Source organism: Oncorhynchus mykiss, unplaced genomic scaffold, assembly GCF_013265735.2.
Source record: "Oncorhynchus mykiss isolate Arlee unplaced genomic scaffold, USDA_OmykA_1.1 un_scaffold_819, whole genome shotgun sequence".
In the NCBI taxonomy this organism is placed as follows: domain Eukaryota; kingdom Metazoa; phylum Chordata; class Actinopteri; order Salmoniformes; family Salmonidae; genus Oncorhynchus; species Oncorhynchus mykiss.
The window spans coordinates 23,615-43,941 of NW_023494266.1; the positions used below are offsets into that span (position 1 = coordinate 23,615).

The 20,327-nt window shown below is 40.4% G+C and overlaps 2 protein-coding genes across 6 annotated transcripts; one reads left to right on the forward strand and one right to left on the reverse strand.

The window, feature by feature from the left end:
- Positions 1-11,607: 11,607 nt before the first annotated feature.
- LOC110524408 (DnaJ (Hsp40) homolog, subfamily C, member 19) lies at positions 11,608-13,503 on the forward strand. Of its 2 annotated transcripts, XM_036974683.1 has the most exons (7): positions 11,615-11,766; positions 12,029-12,083; positions 12,234-12,285; positions 12,378-12,451; positions 13,026-13,105; positions 13,180-13,250; positions 13,364-13,482. In XM_036974683.1, the coding sequence occupies exons 3-7, from the start codon at positions 12,243-12,245 to the stop codon at positions 13,432-13,434; spliced, it is 339 nt and encodes a 112-aa protein (XP_036830578.1). In that variant the 5' UTR covers positions 11,615-11,766; positions 12,029-12,083; positions 12,234-12,242; the 3' UTR covers positions 13,435-13,482. The 2 variants fall into 2 exon arrangements, with proteins under 2 accessions (XP_021459681.1, XP_036830578.1); XM_021604006.2 differs by lacking the exon at positions 12,029-12,083 and having other exon boundaries at positions 11,608-11,766; positions 13,364-13,503.
- A 46-nt stretch (positions 13,504-13,549) lies between these two features.
- LOC118963005 (fragile X mental retardation syndrome-related protein 1 homolog B-like) lies at positions 13,550-19,878 on the reverse strand. 4 transcript variants are annotated; one of them, XM_036974680.1, is made up of 11 exons: positions 19,720-19,878; positions 19,411-19,581; positions 17,316-17,394; positions 17,118-17,227; positions 16,918-17,004; positions 16,620-16,824; positions 16,225-16,416; positions 15,867-16,067; positions 15,575-15,652; positions 15,037-15,122; positions 13,550-14,505 (listed from the first exon to the last, which is right to left on the reverse strand). In XM_036974680.1, the coding sequence occupies exons 1-11, from the start codon at positions 19,789-19,791 to the stop codon at positions 14,335-14,337; spliced, it is 1,452 nt and encodes a 483-aa protein (XP_036830575.1). In that variant the 5' UTR covers positions 19,792-19,878; the 3' UTR covers positions 13,550-14,334. The 4 variants fall into 4 exon arrangements, with proteins under 4 accessions (XP_036830575.1, XP_036830574.1, XP_036830577.1 ...); XM_036974679.1 differs by having other exon boundaries at positions 16,918-17,010; XM_036974682.1 differs by lacking the exon at positions 16,918-17,004.
- Between the last annotated feature and the right edge of the window lie 449 nt (positions 19,879-20,327).

Sequence of the window (20,327 nt, forward strand, 5' to 3'; positions counted from 1 at the left end):
TTACAACCTGGAATTAAAATGGGGGGGTTGTATCATTTGATTTACACAACATGCATACCACTTTGAAGATGCAAAATATTTTTGCTGGTGAAACAAACAAGAAATAAGACAAAAAAATGGAAAACTTGAGCGTGCATAACTATTCACCCCCCAAAGTCAATACTTTGTAGAGCCACCTTTTGCAGCAATTACAGCTGCAAGTCTCTTGGGGTATGTCTTTATAAGCTTGGCACATCTAGCCACTGGGATTTTTACCCCTTCTTCAAGGCAAAACTGCTCCAGCTCCTTCAAGTTGGATGGGTTCTACTGGTGTACAGCAATATTTAAGTCATACCACAGATTCTCAATTGGATTGAGGTCTGGGCATTGACTAGGCCATTCCAAGACATTTAAATGTTTCCCCTTAAACCACTCAAGTGTTGCCTTAGCATTATGCTTAGGAACATCGTCCTGCTGGAAGGTAAACCTCTGTCCCAGTCTCAAATCTCTTGAAGACTAAAACAGGTTTCCCTCAAAAATGTCTCTGTATTTAGCACCATCCATCATTACTTCAATTCTGATCAGTTTCCCAGTCCTGGCCGATGAAAAACATCCCCACAGCATGGATGGTAATCTCGGGGTGATGATAGGTGTTGGGTTTGTGCCAGGCATTTTCCTTGATGGCCAAAAAGCTAAAGTTTAGTTACATCTAACCAGAGTACCTTCTATGCTTGGGGAGTCTCCCACATGCATTTTGACAAACACCAAATGTGTTTGCTTATTTTTTTCTTTAAGCACTGTTTTTTTTCACCCCACTCTTCTGTAAAGCCCAACTCCATGGAGTGGATGGCTTAAAGTGGTCCTATGGACAGATACTTCACTCTCCGCTGTGGAGCTTTGCAGCTCCTTCAGTGTTATATTTGGTCTCTTTGTAGCCTTTCTGATTAATGCTTATTTATTAATGATTATTGCCTGGTCAGTGAGTTTTGGTGGGCGGCCCTCTCTTGGCAGGTTTGTTGTGCCATATTCTTTCCATTTTTTAATAATGGATTTAATGGTGCTCCGTGGGATATGTAAAGTTTTGGATATTGTTTTATAACCCAACCCTGATTTGTGCCTCTCCACAACTTTGTCCCTGACCTGTTTGGAGAGCTCCTTGGTCTCCATGGTGCCGCTTGCTTGGTGGTGCCCCTTGCTGAGTGGTGTTGCTCAACTTTATATTTGAGATTCTTCAAAGTAGCCACTCTTTGCCTTGATGACAGCTTTGCACACTCTTGGCATTCTCTTAACCAGCTTCATGAGGTAGTCACCTGGAATGCCTTTCAATTAACAGGTGTGCCTTGTTTAAAGTTAATTTGTGGAATTTCTTTCCTTCTTAATGCGTTTGAGCCGATCAGTTGTGTTGTGACCAGATAGGGTTGGTATAAAGAAGATATCCCTATTTGGTAAAAGACCAAATCCATATTATGGCAAGAACATCTCAAATAAGCAAAGAGAAATAACTGTCCATCATTACTTTAAGACATGAAGGTCAGTCAACATGGAACATTTCAAGAACTTTGAAAGTTTCTTCAAGTGCAGAAGCAACCGCAGAGTAGGTGAAGGCGAAGAGTAGGTGTAGGTGAACAGATCATCTCTGCATGTGTGGTTCCCACCGTGAAGCATGGAGGAGGAGGTGTGATGGTGTGGTGGTGCTTTGCTGGTCACACTGTCCACCGAAAACCTCCTTCCATCAGCAAGGGCATTGAAGATGAAACGTGGCTGGGTCTTTCAGCATGACAATGATCCCAAACACACCGCCCGGGCAACAAAGGAGTGGCTTCGTAAGAAGCATTTCAAGGTCCTGGAGTGGCCTAGCCAGTCTCCAGATCTCAACCCCATAGAAAATCTTTGGAGGGAGTTGAAAGTCCGTGCTGCCCAGCAACAGCCCCAAAACATCACTGCTCTAGAGGAGATCTGCATGGAGGAATGGGACAAAATACCAGCAACAGTGTGTGAAAACCTTTTGAAGACTTACAGAAAATGTTTGACCTCTCTCATTGCCAACAAAGGGTATATAACAAAGTATTGAGATAAACTTTTTTTATTGACTTTATTTATTATTTTTATTTTCCACCATCAGTTGCAAATAAATTCATTAAAAATCCTACAATGTGATTTTCTGGATGTTTTTTCTCATTTTGTCTGTCATAGTTGAAGTGTACCTATGATGAAAATTACAGGCATCTCTCATCTTTTTAAGTGGGAGAACTTGCACAATTGGTGGCTGACTAAATCATTTTTAGCCCCACTGTATGTGGGAACTCCTTCAAGACTGTTGGAAAATTATTCCTCATGAAGCTGGTTGAGAGAATGCCAAGATTGTGCACAGCTGTCATCAAGGCAAAGGGTGGCTACTTTGAAGAATGTCAAATATAAAATATATTTAGATTTGTTTAACACTTTTTTGGTTACTACATGATTCCATGTGTTATTTCACAGTTTTGATGTATTCACTATTGTTCTACGATGTAGAAAAGAGTAATAATAAAGAAAAACCCTGGAATGAGTAATTGTGTCCAGGGAGCTGACAGAAGCACAAGGGTGTGTTAAAGATCAACTCTGTTACATTGAAAAACTGCTGAAATGTCGAGGCAAAATGTTGTATGATCAATTTATGATTGGTTTCAAGTGCGTAACATTACTATCCTGTGCATAGGAATTACATTTTTGTACCATCAATAAATATTTTTGCTTAAGTCTTGTGAGCACTGTCAATAGTCACCAGGTTTAATTGTATTTGCAATACCTGGGCTCGCTAGTTTTTAATCAATGCTATTGATTGATAACATTGCAATACATCTAGGCTAAACATGCATTATCTTCTATTCCCTGATGAATCTGAATAACTATATAGTATCACTTTACAATGCATTCAGAAATTATTCACACCCCTTGACATTTCCACATTATGTTGTGTTGCAGACTGAATTAAAAAATGATTAAATTTAGATTATTTTTTGTCACTGGCTTACACACAAAAACCCATCATGTCAAAGTGGAATTATGTTTTTCGAAAATGTTTAAAATGAATAAAAAAATGATAAATAAATATTCAACACCTTTGTTATGGCAAGCCTAAATAAATTCAGGAGTAAAACATTTCTTAACAAATTGCATATTAAGTTGCATGGACTCATTCTGTGTTCAATAATAGTGGTTAACATGATTTTTGAATGACTACTCCATCTCCGTACTCTTTACATACCATTATTTGTAAGGTCCCTCAATCAAGTAGTGAATTTCAAGCACAGACTCAACCACAAAGACCAGGGAAGTTTTTCAGTGCCTCGCAAAGAAGGGCACCTACTGGTAGATGTGTAAAATATAGAAAAAGCAGATGCCGAATATCTCTTTGAGCATGGTGAAGTTATTTATTTAGCTTTGGATGGTGTATCAATACACCCAGTCACTACAAAGATACAAGTGTCCTTACAAACTCAGTTGCCGGAGAAGGATTTCACCTTGAGCCTAATGGGGATTTTAAAACAGTTACAGAGTTTAATGGTTGTTATAGGAGAAAACTGAGGATGGATCAACAACATTGTAGTTACTCCACAGTACTAACCTAATTGACATAGTGAAAAGAAGGAAGCCTGTAGAGTATAAATAAATATGTAGTGCTGGGAAAAGTGCCCAATTGTCATACTTGAGTAAGTAAAGATAACTTGATAGAAAATGACTAGAGTAAAAGTGAAAGTCACCCAGTAAAATACTACTTGAGTAAAAGTCTAAAAATGTTTGGTTTTAAATATACTTCACTATCAAAAGTAAATGTAATTGTTAAAATGTATAAATAATATCAAATTCCTTATATTAAACAAACTAGACAGCATGATTTTCTTGTTATTTAAATTTATGGATAGCCAGGTGCATATTTCAACACTCAGACATAATTTACAAACAAAGCATTTGTGTTCAGGAAGGAAACTGCTCAGGGATTTCACCATGAGGCCAATGGTGACTTTAAAAGAGTTACAGAGTTGAATGGATGTGATAGGAGAAAACTGAGGATGGATCAACAACATTGTAGTTACTCCACAATGCTAACCTAATTTACAGAGTGAAAAGAAGGAAGCCTGTACAGAATACAAATATTCCAAAACATGCATCCTGTTTGCAACAAGGCACTAAGGTAATACTTCAAAAAAATGTGTCAAAGCAATTCACTTTTTATTCTGAATAAAAAGCGTTATGTTTGGGGCAAATCCATTTCAACACATTACTAAGTACCACTCTCCACTTTTTCAAGCATAGTGGTGGCTGCATCATGTTATGGGTTTGCTTGTAACTGGGGAGTTTTTCAGGATAAAATAGAAATGGAATGGCACTAAGCACAAGCAAAATCCTAGTGGAAAACCTAGTTTAGTTTGCTTTCCATTAGACACTGGGAGATTAATTCACCTTTCAGCAGGACAATAACCTAAAACATAAGGCCAAATATACTCTGGAGCTGCTTACAAAAAGACAGTGAATGTTCCTGAGTGGCCGAGATACAGTTTTGACTTCAATCTGCTTGAAAATCTAGGGCAAGACCTGAAAATGGTTGTCTAGCAATAATCAACAACCAATTTGACAGAGCTTGTAGAATTTTGAAATGAATAATAGGCATATGTTGCACAAACTAGTTGTGGAAAGCTCTTAGAGACCCAGAAAGACTTACAGCTGTAATCACTGCCAAATGTGCTTCTACAAAGTATTGACTCAGTGGTATTTCTGTATTTCATGTCTAAAAACATGTTTCTCTTTCATCATTATAGGGTATTGTGTGTAAATGGGTGTGAAAAAAGTTATATTTAATATATTTAGAATTAAAGTTGTAACACAACAAAATGTGGAATAAGTCAAGGGGTATGAATCCTTTCTGAAAGCACTATACACATAGCAGAAACACTCTGATTTATACAGACTAATAGACTTATAAACCATTAGGCCTAGTGGGTTATTGATAAATGTAATGCTGATATTTGGCATCATTCAGCTGCTGATGAGGTTTCAGCAGTGGGCAATGTGAACAGTCAGCAGAGGATGCCTACATGTACAGTATATAGGCTCTGTTTAGTATTCACCCAGCATTCTTCCTATTATGACCTAGAAAAATGACATGAACCATGATGATTACTGAAAATAAAAAAATTAAAAAGGAGGAAAGAAATGCCTTCCCAAAATGTATTGGAAAAACTGCATTATAGCTAAGCCCACAACGCACTGTAGCCTAAGATATGTAAGATGCTGATGCGGCAACAATGACAGTTCAAGTAGGTTACCATATTTTGCTGACATATTGCCATCATCACCTAGACATTAACATTGCATATCCTCAGACAGCCATGTATGTTCAAATTTATAGAAATGTTAAAAGGGAGAGAAAACTGTACTGCTGATTATTGCAAAGATTTCTTCCTGTGGATTCTCTGAACATTCATCAGCCATAGTGTGTTGAACTAGAAGTAATTATTGTCTCTGAAGATAAAAAGAGAGTGGGCAATTTTGGAAAATAAACTAGTGATAGAATGACCTTAAATATTTTTAACTCCTTTTCCAATAAGACCATTTCATCTGAGTTTTTGATAAAGGGATTACTGGATTGCATTATGCAGCACTAGTCGAATCTGGATGTGGAGGTGCCAATTTGATTGAATAATTCTTGTTTCCTTTTTTGCAAACCTTGCAATCCTTTTGGAAGCTAAAATTCAGCATAATGCAAGATTTACTTGTGGTCTGGGAAAGCGATGAGGTTCGTCCCTCATGCCACATCCGTTCACTTCAGACGTGGGGAAAAGCTGCAGTCAACGCCCTTACCAGTCAGAGCTGGTCAGTTCAGAACCCATTATCGTCCTAAAACGCAAATGACAGAGCACAATTTGCCTGTCAGTGCATCTATTATTTGACACTAGTGGTTGTTTTTTTATCTCACAAGTTGAAACCCTGACCCACAATCATTAGGTCTGTCAGGGTTAATCAACAGACTCTTGACTTGCCCAATTTTCTGATAAGACCTTATTGCAGGTATGGGGTAAGTGGGATGGGGTCATGGTGGAGGGGGCATATGTTGGGGCCTCTGTTTTGTCTGGATGTTTCAGAGCATTCAAATGCTTGGAATGAATCACTTTTTAAAAAAAGTGCCCAATTTCTCACGCAAAACATTATCAGTCCACAGCCTTCTCTACTACTTCTTTGATATATACAGGTAGTGAGATCTGAGACAACAAAGCCAACAGTTGAAGTAATCTGCATTCATTGAAATCCTTCAGTCACCCACGGAAAACATCTTAGGGGGCCATATATTCCCCCATTATCTGGGAGTTTGTTCTCCTATACACATAGCATACTTAACGGAAAATACTTTGTCATGTTTTTTTTGCAGCAAGCAAACATTCAAATGTGTAAACTGACATCCTCCATGAAGATATATGTGTGATGTATGATGATCAACATAACTGTTATGAACCTGTAATGTAATGAAATGATTACCAAAAACATACTATTAGGATAACACACTTTTAATAAGCTGACATTAGCAACTTATCAACAGCTATGCTCTGCTCAACAACAAAAAAGTTTATTCCCAATAATCATTCTATCTTAGACTTATTTAGAACCTATGATTTAATATGTGCTCACACATTTTTGCTATGACAGAATTTGCTATGCATTTGCCTCTTCAAAACACTTGAAAGACTTGATAAAGTTGGTAGGATCCAATTCTAGTAACCAATTCTAAAATTCACAAAGTACTGTTTCCTAAACTTGGCTAAATATCTGCGTGAGAAAATATCATATTAACATGTAAAGCAGAGTTGAATATTATCAACACTGCTGTTATCAGATCAAAGTTACAATATCAATACTCTCTCAGGAGTAAGTAAGCAAACACGTATAACAAGACATCTATTAGAGGTCACCTCTATGTCAACCTGACAATAAACAAACCACTAAACATCTATCTTTACTCCAGACTATCTATACATTATTTCACCAACAAATGTAGTAATATGTCTGTTAAAGGTATAAGGAATGACCCCTAGTTATACAATACCACATATTCTTTCTATATAACCTCTTTCCTTTAGATGCAATCACACATCAATGAAATGAACCACTATATAAAGTATACGACTTAAACTGAACACTTCTAAGTTAAACGTTGCATAGTATAACGACTCTGAATATACACCCTCTCTGCATCACAGACATGGGGAGAATGCACCCAGTTCCATAAATGTAAAATAAATGCCCCATGTCCCTGAAGTGCCACATTGTCATGCTTAATCATCTGAGTCTGAATCATAAACAATCTGAGAACTTTTATTGTGTTTCTCTATTTATGCATATCCCTGAAGGTGTTGCCTTTAGATACTTCCTACGAAAAAGGGAAACAAATAATTACAAAAACAAAAAAATGAAATACCTTTCAGATGCCCAGAGGAAGGCTGTGGACAGACAGATGATGTGATATATTTCTCCCCCTCATTCTTAGGCAGCTTCCTCTCTCTGCGGCTGAAAGCAAATGCTTTGAGACTCTGTGGCATATTTAATTAGAAGCAAGCTGTTTGCACTATCAGTGTGAGGATCTACCTCTCCAATCTCTCGTGAGTCAATCTTCCCCATCTCTGATTTTCTTTTATATTTATGCTGGAATATTTAATTGTAGACAAAAGGTTACTCTGGCAGCATTCACCGCACAGAGGCAGAATAATCTGCTTTAAAAGGCTTGACATTTCAGGCTTTTCAAAAAGGCTGAAAAAATTATATCCCTGCTTTTGTTAATCAATGAAGTAGAACTCCCCTGAACAAAAGAATTAAATTGCTTGGTTGGTTTAATAAAACCAACAGAAATAGCTGCTTCCTCTGGGCTTTTTGTGTGTAGGCTCACCACATGCACCCAGCACTGTAATTCCATATGATTTTGGGGCAAAACTCTAATTTATCCACACAGTTGGCTTTTTAAATCCTATTGAAACTCCAGCCCTCCAGCCAGTGTGCCTGCCTGATGGAGGACAGATTCATCATTAAACCTGACTTTCACTGACTGCTGCAGGTCCACTACAGTTTGAAATTTCTATACTGCCCTTGCCTTGGAAAACATTGTAATTATGCAAATGATAGGGGCAATAATTAGGACCTTCAACATCTCATTGTGTCGCTCCAGTGTGCTTCATTCCAATGGGAAGCGAGATAACCATGTTCTATTCTATTTTAAATTGCTCAGAGCAGATGTTTGGTTAAAGTTCTGTTCAGTCCTATAGTATTGCAATCCTTGGGAACTGACCATGTAAGGTAAGATCAATTATGTTCTTTCTAGTTACACTACATTACCAAATGTATGTGGACACCTGCTCGTCGAACATCTCATTTCAAAATCATGGGCATTAATATGGAGTCACCCCCCTTCGCAGCTATAACAGCCTCCACTCTTCTGGAAAGGCTATCCACTAGATGTTGGAACATTACTGAGGGGACTTGATTCCATTCAGCCACAAGAGCATTAGTGAGGTCGGCCACTGATGTTGGGTGAATAGGCCTGGCTCGCAGTCCGTGTTCCAACTTATCCCAAAGGTGTTCGATGGGATTGAGATCAGGGCTTTGTGCAGGCCAGTAAAGTTCTTCCACACCAATATCAACAAACCATTTCTGTATGGACCTCACTTTGTACACGGCGGCATTGTCATGCTGAAACAGGAAGGCCTGCCAGATGGTGAAGCATGATTCATCACTTCAGGGAATGCATTTCCACTGCTCCAGAGTCCAATGACTGCGAGCTTAACACCACTCCAACCGAAGCTTGGCATTGCACATGGTGATCTTAGGCTTGTGTGCGGCTGCTCAGCCATGGAAACCCATTTCATTAAGATCCCGATGAATAGTTATGTTGCTTCCAGAGGCATTTTGGTACTTGGTAGTGAGTGTTGCAACTGAGGACAGACAATTTTTACGCACTATGCACTTCAGCACTCGGCGGTCCTGTTCTATGAGCTTGTGTGGCTTACCACTTTGCAGCTGAGAAATTGTTGCTGCTAGACGTTTCCACTTCACAATAACAGCACTTAAAGTTGACTGGGGCAGCTCTTGCAGGGCAGAAATTTTAGGAACTGACTTGTTGGAAAGGGGGCAGCTTTTTAGTAAGGCCATTCTACTGCCAATGTTTGTCTTTGGAGATTGCATGGCTGTGTGCTCGATTTTACACGCCTGTCAGCATCGGGTGTGGCTGAAATAGCTGAATCCACTAAGTTGATGGATTGTCCACATACTTTCGTATATACAGTGCATTCGGAAAATACTCAGACCCCTAGAATTTTCCAACATTTTGTTGAGCTACAGCCTTATTCAAAAATGGATTACATAGTTTTCCCCCCTCACCAATCTACATACAATACCCCATAATGACAAGGCAAAAACAGGTTTCTAAATTTTTTTGCAAATGTATTAAACATAAAACACTGAAATATCACATTTACATAAGTAATCAGACCTTTTACTCAGTACTTTGTTGAAGCACCTTTGCCAGCAATTACAGCCTCGAGTCTTCTTGGGTAGGACACTACAAGCTTGGCACACTTGTATTTGGAGAGTTTCTCCCATTCTTCTCTGTAAATCCTCTCAAGCTCTGTCAGGTTGGATGGGGAGCATCGCTGCACAGCTATTTTCAGGTCTCCAGATATGTTCGATCAGGTTCAAGTCCGGGCTCTGGCTGGGCCACGCAAGGATATTCAGAGACTTGTCCCGAAGCCACCCCGGCGTTGTCTTGGCTTGCTTAGGGTTGTTGTCCTGCTGGAAGGTGAACCTTTGCCCCAGTCTCAGGTCCTGAGCGCTCTGGAGCAGGTTTTCAAGGATCTCTCTGTACTTTTCTCCATTCATCTTTCCCTTGATCCTGACTAGTCTCCCAGTACCTGCGGCTGAAAAACATCCCCACTACATGATGCTGCCACCACCATGCTTCACCATACAGATGGTACCAGGTTTCCCCAGATGTGACACTTGGCATTCAGGCCAAAGAGTTCAATCTTGGTTTCATCAGACTCGAGAATTTATTTTATTAATTTTTATTTCACCTTTATTTAACCAGGTAGGCTAGTTGAGAAGAAGTTCTCATTTGCAGCTGCGAATCTTGTTTCACATGGTCTGAGAGTCCTTTAGGTGCCTCTTGGCAAACTCCAAGCGGGCCTTTTACTGAGGAGTGGCTTCCGTCTGGCCATTCTACCATAAAGGCCTGGTTGGTGGAGTGCTGCAGAGACGATTGTCCTTCTGGAAGATTCTCCGATCTCCACAAAGGAACTCTGGAGCTCTGTCAGAGTGACCATCGGGTTCTTGGTCACCTCCCTGACCAAGGCCCTTCTCCCCCGATTGCTCAGTTTGGCCAGGCAGCCAACTCTAGTAAGAATTTTGGGGGTTCCAAACTTCTTCCAATTAAGAATAATGGAGGGCACTGTGTTCTTGTGGACCTTCAATGATGCAGCCATGTTTTGGTACCCTTCCGCAGATCTGTGCCTCGACACAATCCTGTCTTGGAGTTCTATGGACAATTCCTTCGACCTGATTGCTTGGTTTTTGCTCTGACATTCACTTTCAACTGTGGGACCTTATATAGACAGGTGTGTGCATTTCCAAATCATGTCCAATCAATTGAATTTACCACAAGTGGACTCCAATAAAGTTGTAGAAACATCTCAAGGATGATCAATGGAAACTTCGAGTCTCATAGCCAAGGGTCTGAAAACTTATGTTAAAAAGGTATTTCTGTTTTTTATTTGCAATACATTTGCTAAGATTTCTTAAAACCTGTTTTTGCTTTGTCATTATGGGGTATTGTGTGTCGATTGATGAGGAAATGTTTTAATGTAATCCATTTTAGAATAAGGCTGTGACATAACACAATGTAGAAAAAGGGAAAGGGTCTGAATACTTTCCGAATGTACTGTAGTGTATGAATGAGTGCTTTTTGTGTAGTTAGCTATCAAGTAAACCCAATGATAATAGGCACTATTATCATTGGGTTTACTTGATAGCTAACTACACAAAAAGCTATCTAGAACAAAGTGTTAATAAGATATTAATTTAAAAAGATTAAAAGCAATACAAATAAGTTCTCCAGTAGGCACCTGTTGTAATTTGAGTGACTAACGTGTGACTATTTGGCATTACATTCCCACTGCTGTACAATACTGCGTGTTTGTACTGGACATGTATGTATTATACATGCACCGTTGTTCCATTGGATAAAATAAAAAAATATATATATATGTATATATATATACACATGTATTTTTTTTTTGCATGTCAAACAAGCAGGTCTCTGGACAAAAAGTATCTAAACAATAGTATTACATCTGGGGAATAGGTAAAAAGGCTGATTTATAAGTATGTTATACATTACCTTAATAATGTGTTCTGAAAAACACTATTTGCACAATTCTCTTTTAATAATGCATGAGCATTTTCAGGTCCAGAGACGCTGGACCAGATAGGCAACATATTTTATAGGACACTAAATTACTAAGGCAAGAAGTAGCTAGGGACTAGGCATTCATTTCTATAGAATTGGGACCCTATCATTTTGCGACAGTGCTGAGCAATTGACTTGAGTCTTTACGACATGTGCCTTTAATTTCTGTCAGGCCAGAAATATACAACAGAGAAGTCACGGATCAAAACATGAGGGGTCATATGTGACTTTGTTCATCGTAGACAAGTGTATAAAAAGTTATGTTGCAAGTCTTTGATAGAGGCGGATCTTAGCAATAAAACATGGTGAGTTAGTATTGATTATATCGATGCTACCGTGAAAGGATAGCTTACTGCATTGAAGTGTTTAGACAAGAGCAGAAGCTTTAGAATTTCGTTAGTAAAGCTGGCTAGCCAGCCAGTTAGCTAACTAGCGACTGTAGCAGCATACTAGTGAAAGTGAGCAAGCTGTTAGAGTGTGTGTAGCTACGACTAACAGCCATACAGTTGGTGGCTAGCTAACATTACTCACCCTAGACCCCTGACGCATAAATGGTTAACGTTACAGCTAGAAACAAATACCAGCATGACTGCTGCAGCGCCATCATGTGGAAACCATTAAGGTACATGACCTACAGATCACACAGGTTTTGACCACATATCTGAGATGTGACTACTGCACTAGCTGACTTTGATTATAAACATGTCTTGTAGGCTTTATATGAAAAGGTTGCGATATCTTCCTCTAATGAACATCCATAATCGATTCACAGGCCAGTTCCATGGTGGCAGTGGGGCTCACCCTAGCAGCAGCTGGATTTGTAGGTCAGTTTATCTTTAAGGTACAGAATATGCAGAGTTGAAGAAACGATTTGATGGATTTTGTGACACTAAAATGCGGATCCTCCTTGATTCAGGTCGCTATGCCATGCAAGCCATGAAACACATGGAACCCCAAATGAAGCAAGCTATGCAGAGTTTCCCCAAATCGGTAAGATTGTATGGGCTTTCACACGTGTTGGCCTCTACAAGACACAATGAATGGCATTAGTCTGACTGAATTCACATTGGTGCTGTGGTGGAACAAGTACCTAATTGTCATAGTTGAGTAAAAGTAAAGATACCTTAAATAGAACATGACCCAAGTAAGTCACCTAATAAAACATTAGGTTTGAAATGTATAGTTTTACTTTTGATACATAAGTACATTTCAAATTCCTTATTAAGCAAACCATATGGGACCATTTTCTTAATTTACAGATAGCCAGGGGCTATCTCCAACACTCAGACATAATTTACAAATGAAGCATTTGTGTTTAGTGAGTCTGCCAGATGAGGCAGAAGGGATGACCAGGGTGGTTCTCTTGATAAGTTTGTGAATTGGACCATTTCTGTCCTGCTAAGCATTCAAAATGTAACAAGTACTTTTGGGTGTCAGGGAAAATATGGAGTAAAAAGTACAGTTCTTTAGGAATGTACTAAATTGAAAGTTGTCAAAAATAAGAGCCAACAAAAACTACGTACACCACTGCATCTGTTATACAGTTGTAACTGTCTTGTTGCAGGCTTTTGGTGGTGGATACTACAGAGGTGGATTTGATCCCAAAATGAACAAGAGAGAGGCGTCGCTCATTCTAGGAGTCAGGTACTGTAAATTTCACTGTGTGATAAGCAAATGCTTAACTTTATTGCACTAATGCGTCATATTGTTGTCCCCAGTCCCACAGCTAACAAGACCAAGATCAGAGAAGCCCACAGAAAACTGATGATTCTTAATCACCCCGATAGAGGTTTGAGGAACTAGTACAATGTGTGGTCATGACTTTTATTTAGACCCATTGCGCTTGTAAAAATGTATTGGATCACACTGTACTCTAAAAATGCACATTTTGTTCTATTGCAGGTGGATCACCATATCTTGCGGCTAAAATAAATGAAGCAAAGGATTTACTTGATGGACAACTAAAGAAATAGATCAGATAATCACATTGCACTTGGTTTTTCTTATTAATTGTGCCCAAATAAAAAATGTAAGAGATCAAACTCAGTCTTCCTCTCTACATTACTCATGTTCTCAGGACAAAGGTGGTTTTGGATCTAAATGGAAGATCGGGTTTTATTTAAGAACTACCGGCATACAAAACATATTGCACATCAAACCAGAATGAGCATAAAAAAACAGAATTGTAGTTTACCAAACCAACATCTGGGAACTTTTCTTTCAGTAGTCCAAATTGTCACCTGCATGAAAATACAGTCTTCAGCCAGTGTTAGGAATAACAGCTTTTTAAATACTGTACACTTGATAAACCAAATAAAGCTCCTTCATGAGACCAGTTACTGCCACCATAATTCCAGCCTCTGGTGGGTGCATTTCAGCATACAGGTTCACTACTATATGGAGTGTCATTCAGGATAAAAAATAAAAAAAAATTGACATTGAACATTAACAGACCAGTATCCAGACTAATGTTATTCTTATGGAAAATAAATTACAATTCAGTGCAAAACTCTCTTCCAGACTGCATTTCCTCGTATGAAGAAGTGGTTGCATATTAAAATGTAACAAAAAGCAGCTAACTCAACAAATATTAGGATAACTGGATTCTTCCTATCTTTGCCATCACTGACAAAACGTTTACTACAGCCAGGCAACTAACTATGTTGAATCTATTCTCAAGGCACAACATCAGATCATGTACTTGAAACATACTCTTATGTCTCGGGTTCAGTGCTAAATCTCTCTGTGTCCCATGTTGAGGGAACTGAAAAGTGCAGTAGAGAATCTGGAAGTCCATGACTATCTTTGGCAAGCTTGTACAATAACTATTGTAAAAATGTAGTACAATTAATGAGTTTGAGTGGATTCGTAGATTAGGAAACCCCGTTCAGGACAGGCTGCTGGTCACCATTCCCTTGGTAAGTGACTTTGGCAACCTGTTCTGTGGAAGCCCTGCCTGGTTCGTCACCTCTTCCATTGCTGGGTCCGTTGCTTGTATTTGCTTCTGCAGATAGGCTGTGCTCCGCGATACACTCAACCTGCCCCTAAAAGACACAGGTAGAAACAGTTACAGAAGCTTGACCAAAGACACACTTCACATTCATGTGTTGATACAATTCTGGGAATTGAAAACCAGCCTGGTCTCAACTCATTGGCAGGGTTTGGCACATTACCATGATTCTTTCTCTGGCCTGGGACCGACCTGTATGTAACAAGTCTCTCATAGTAGTAGTGCTGATTTAGGATCAGTTTAACCTTTTAAATCACAATGAGTAATTTATTTAACCAGGCAAGTTAGTTAAGAACAAATTCATGATTGCCTACCCCCGTCAAACCCTAACGACGCTGGGCCAATTGTGCGCTGCCCTATGGGACTCCCAGTTAGTTGTGATACAGCCTGGAATCGAACCAGGGTCAGTAATGACGTCTATAGCACTGAGAAGCAGTGCCTTAGAACGCTGCGCCACTCGGGAGCCCCAAGTAAAAAACCGGGGGGTCTGATCCTAGATCCGCACTCCTATTCTGATACATACAGGCCCTGAAGTCTGATTTGTAGCATTGTTTTCCAGACTCACCAGTTCTTTTTTGTTATTTTTCAGTTCTTTTTGGTTAGTCTGTCTGCTTTGTGATTCAGCACGGGATATGTAATCTGCCACTGTAACTGCAAAACAAAGAATGTTAGAACCACTTTTACATTGGTAATTCATTTAACTAGAACTTAAATTGGATGTCATCATAGCTAATTAAATAAAAACAATGAAAAAAACAGACAATGCAGTTAAAAATAACTAAAAAGGTAGTCTTAGGAGTGCAAGTGAGAAATAAAGGCAACTAGTATTACAGCAAGGAAAAATCAATAAATTCTCACAACCTTAAAACGGTTGTCAACCAGTAGCTGACATGTTAGTGAATTGGAGTGGTAACATTAAAAACAATGGGTCTTCTTGATGGCATGCCTTTCCTAAGTTTCTCCCTCAGCTCCAGATAGAGAAATTGAAGAGGCTTCCCAGAGCAAGTTGATGGTTACTGGTTGAATCACTTGACTGCTAGCGAGGGAAAGTGTTAAGCACACGCTTTGGTAAACAAACAGGCCGTTCACCACCGGTTGGTTACCTGGTTGCTTTTCCTCTGGTGGGCGGACACTGCGTCTGCTGCTACGGTTACGCCGTTGTGGTTTAGCTTTTGAGTCATCTATGTGGGGGAGAATTTGTGCAGAGCCCTCAGTGAGAGTATTGCATAAGGATAGACTTGGGATTGGTGTAAATTTGTGATTCTATCCTTTTTTGGTCTGTCACGGAGGTAATTGCCTCCCATCTAATGCTTATCAGAGTGTTTGTTGTTGAATCCCATTGGCTCCCAGGGATTGTTTATTTTACTCAGACACCTTTATCCAGAAGGGACTTACCAAGGCTATTCTCACTGAGGGAAGCGTTATCTGATTCACTCATGCCATCAATGACTGTTGTGTCCTCGTCAGTCCGGCGGCGGCGGGAGCGGCGGCGGCGGTTTGTGTTGAGGTTGGAGTCGCTTGCATCAGTGTCAGCCGTCTGGTCTGTCTCTGTGTTGTCAAGCACACTGTATGGGTTGCCATAAGGATCCTTCAGAGCTACAGAGTAAGCAAAATGGCTTAATATTTAATACCTATCGTTTGAGGAACAATTCAAACCTTCATGTGATCATTCATGATAAACATAAAGGATAACAAATGATTGTCTGATGTCATCAGCATATGTATGACCCATCAATTGTGTCTGCAGCTGTACCGGTGTTGGGGGCTCCTCTCCCTGCTCCACGGCCCCTGGGCCCTCTACCCCTCCCTGGACCAGCTCTCCTCCTGCTGTCTCTCTGTGGTCGAGTCCCCCTCTCCGGTTCTTCTCCCGCCAGGGACCAGTCACTCAGCTCATCCTTACGCTCAGAGTCAGTCTCAGAGGCATTGGATTGCTCAGAGTTTGTGCCTGAAAGTCAAACATTTCTTTTTAATACCACATGGCTGATGACTATCACATTCTGTTGAGCTATAGCATTATATCCCAATATCAATATTCCCCTCTCTAGAGTGTCTTAACTTTCGACTGACCACCTGATAGGTGTGGAAGACTGGCTTGTAATGGGAGAATCTACAAAATGTCTTCAGTATCATTGTAAACATGACACTCACCATAGCCGGAGGTGTAGTTGGGGCCCCTGCGTCCGCGGCCTCTGCCGGTGTAGGAGCGGCTGGTGTGTACGGCGGTAGCAGCCACACTGTCGTCTGTGGTGTAGCCCTTTTCTGCTGGGCGGCCAGATGAAGGCCTGTGGCCCATCCCAATCTGCCTCAGCTGCTCATCTATCTGCAGTCTCTCCATACGCAGCTGCTCGACTTCCTGCAGTCGACGACAGGCAAACATGTCACAAAAAAAACTCTTACAGCGCTGAGTCAAACCATTAGGAGTGTGTTACTGTAGATCACTGCTTACGTTCAGGTAGGCAATGTGGTACTCCAGAAGTACCTGGACATTCCCAATATTCTCCTTAGTGCCGACAAATGTAAACGGGACCATTCCCTGTGTCAGCGCATCACAAATAAATGATGTTATTATGGGTGAAGAGTGTTTCGATGACAATATTGATCTCTTCGTCTACTAAGTGAGCTAGAAAGTAGCACAAAAGGGCTTACTTCTTGACGTGGCTGTGTGCCATCCTTGTCCCCTTCAATCCTAACTCTCACCACTCCAGACTTGTCAACGATCTCCTGAATGACTTTCCCATTCTTGCCAATTACCTTGCCTGAAAAAGCCACAAAGAACTTGTGTGAACTGCCACAAACACACCATCACTTGAATTTTATAATGATCAAATCCATCTCCATACATACCGACCAAGTTCCTGGGGATCTGAACAGAATCTTCAAGAAACTCCAGATAATTCCTTGCCTTCTTAACTGCCTCCTCATTCTTGAAGAATACAAAAGGTTGTTTTTCTTAAAAAGGTCCTGGTGGTAAATACACGTCTGTAGTTCACTCACACAAACGTCTATAGTTAACACACACACGCCCATAGTTCACACACACACGCCCATAGTTCACACACACACACACACACGTCTATAGTTCACACACACACACACGTCTATAGTTCACACACACACACACACACACACACACGTCTATAGTTCACACACACACACACACACACACACACGTCTATAGTTCACACACACACACGTCTATAGTTCACACACACACACACACACGTCTATAGTTCACACACACACACATACACGTCTATAGTTCCCACACACACACGTCTATAGTTCACACACACACACACACACACACACGTCTATAGTTCACACACACACGTCTATAGTTCACACACACACACACACACACACGTCTATAGTTCACACACACACACACGTCTATAGTTCACACACACACACACGTCTATAGTTCACACACGTCTATAGTTCACACACACGTCTATAGTTCACACACACGTCTATAGTTCACACACACGTCTATAGTTCACACACACGTCTATAGTTCACACACACGTCTATAATTCAGACACACACGTCTATAGTTCACACACGCGGCCGTAGTTCACACACGCGGCCGTAGTTCACACACGCGGCCGTAGTTCACACACGCGGCCGTAGTTCACACTCACACACGCGCCCGTAATTCACTCACACACGCGTCCGTAGTTCACTCACACACAAAAGTCCGTAGTTCACTCACACACAAAAGTCCGTAGTTCACTCACAGACACGTCCATAGTTCACACGCACCCACACGATCACACGCACACACCCGTCCATAGTTCACACCCGTCCATAGTTCACACTCACAGACACGTCCATAGTTCACACTCACACACGTCCATAGTTCACACGCACCCACACGTTCACACGCACGTCCACACGCACACACACGTCCATAGTTCACACGCACACACACGTCCATATTTCACACGCACACACACGTCCATATTTCACACGCACACACACGTCCATAGTTCACACGCACACACATACGTCCATAGTTCTGTCATACAGACTACCGTTCAAAAGTGTGTGGTCACTTAGAAATTAGAAAAGCATATTTTTTTGTACATTAAAACATCAAATTGATCAGAAATACAGCGTAGACAATGTTGTAAATTAATATTGTAGGCCAGCATCCCAAAGCATCCCGCCTCTTCAGTGTTGACGTTGAGACTGGTGTTTTGCAGGTACTATTTAATGAAGCTGCCAGTTGAGGACTTGCGAGCCGTCTGTTTCTCAAACTAGACACCCTAATGTACTTGTCTTCTTGCTCAGTTGTGCACCGGGCCTCCCACTCCTCTTTCTATTCTGGTTAGAGACAGTTTGCTCTGTTCTGTGAAGGGAGTAGCACACAGCGTTGTACGAGATCTTCAGTTTCTCGCATGGAATAGCCTTAATTTCTCAGAACAAGAATAGACTGACGAGTTTCAGAAGAAAGTTCTTTGTTTCTGGCCATTTTGCGCCTGTAATCGAACTCACAAATGCTGATGCTCCAGATACTCAACTAGTCTAAAAAAGGCCAGTTTTTTTTATTGCTTCTTTAAATCAGCACAACAGTTTTCAGCTGTGCTAACATTATTGGAAAAGGGTTTTCTAATGATCAATTAGCCTTTTAAAATGATAAACTTGGATTAGCTAACACAACGTGCCATTGGAACACAGGAGTGATGGTTGCTGACAATGGACCTCTGTATGCCTATGTAGATATTCCATTAAAAATCATATTTTTCCAGCTTCAATAGTCATTTACAACATTAACAATGTCAACACTATTTTTCATCAAATTCATGTTATTTTAAAGGGGCATTTTTTTTTGTGCTTTTCTTTCAAAAACAAGGACATTTCTAAGTGACTCCAAACTTTTGAACGAACGTCTATAGTTCCCTCATAAGGTCTTGAAGCAGTAAAAGCATTAGCACACCTCTCCGTAAATTCTGAACGTCCCGCTCCCCTCATCCAGCTCGATAGCAGTGACTCCAGGCAGTTTTCTGGCTTGTTGAATGTTGCTTCCATGGCTTCCAATGGCAAGGCCCATAAGGTCCACTCTGACTGTAAACTCCTCTTGGAAACCAGATGCCAGTTGCTTTGTACTCTTGAGAGGAGATCGTTTTGAGTGAAAGATCTTACATTCACAGATGCCATTAATTTTACTATTATCCAATTTAATTCTGTCATGCGCATGAATTCATGTGTTTTTATGCCAGGATGCAATTATGAAAATCGCCCTTACCTCCAGATGTTTAGTGGCCTCCTCATTTCGGGACATGAGCATGAGCTTAGTACGAATGCTCCTCAGGTGCATGTCACTGAGCAAAGACACTCGCTTAACTGTGGCTTCATTTATGGACTGCAAGGAAACAAGAATATAAACATAAATAAATGGTCAAAACACATTAACTGGTAGGGGGAAAAATGTATAGTTACATATCGGGATATTATTTTTGACGATATATCATATCATTTTCACAATATTATTTTTGCGCTAGTTGGCTGTGCCTGCACCAAAACTCCAGTATTTTTTCCCATAGCTTGTTCTCCATCTTCTTTTTAAATAGGGACCCAATTTGTTTTCAGGACTTATTTCTATAACTGGTCTAAACTAGTTCTCTCATGTCTCTTGTCCCTCTGCAGCAGACATACAGTTGAAGTCGGAAGTTTACATACACTTAGGTTGGAGTCTTTAAAACTCGTTTTTCAACCCCTCCACAAATTTCTTGTTAAACTATAGTTTTGGCAAGTCGGTTAGGACATCTACTTTGTGCATGACAAGTCATTTTTCCAACAATTGTTTACAAACGGAGTATTTCACTGTATCACAATTGCAGTGGGTCAGAAGTT

Bases quoted from the DNA above. Each gene is read 5' to 3' on its own strand.
- LOC110524408 (XM_021604006.2), top strand. The intron at 13,106-13,179 runs GTACTGTAAATT...TGTTGTCCCCAG, and splicing joins TCGCTCATTCTAGGAGTCAG to TCCCACAGCTAACAAGACCA. The intron at 13,251-13,363 runs GTTTGAGGAACT...GTTCTATTGCAG, and splicing joins TCTTAATCACCCCGATAGAG to GTGGATCACCATATCTTGCG.
- LOC118963005 (XM_036974679.1), bottom strand. From the start codon at position 19,791: ATGCACCTGAGGAGCATTCGTACTAAGCTCATGCTCATGTCCCGAAAT. The intron at 17,395-19,410 runs GTGTGCTAATGC...GTATTCTTCAAG, and splicing joins CGTTCAGAATTTACGGAGAG to AATGAGGAGGCAGTTAAGAA. The intron at 17,011-17,117 runs GTAAGCCCTTTT...TGTGATGCGCTG, and splicing joins GCACACAGCCACGTCAAGAA to ACACAGGGAATGGTCCCGTT.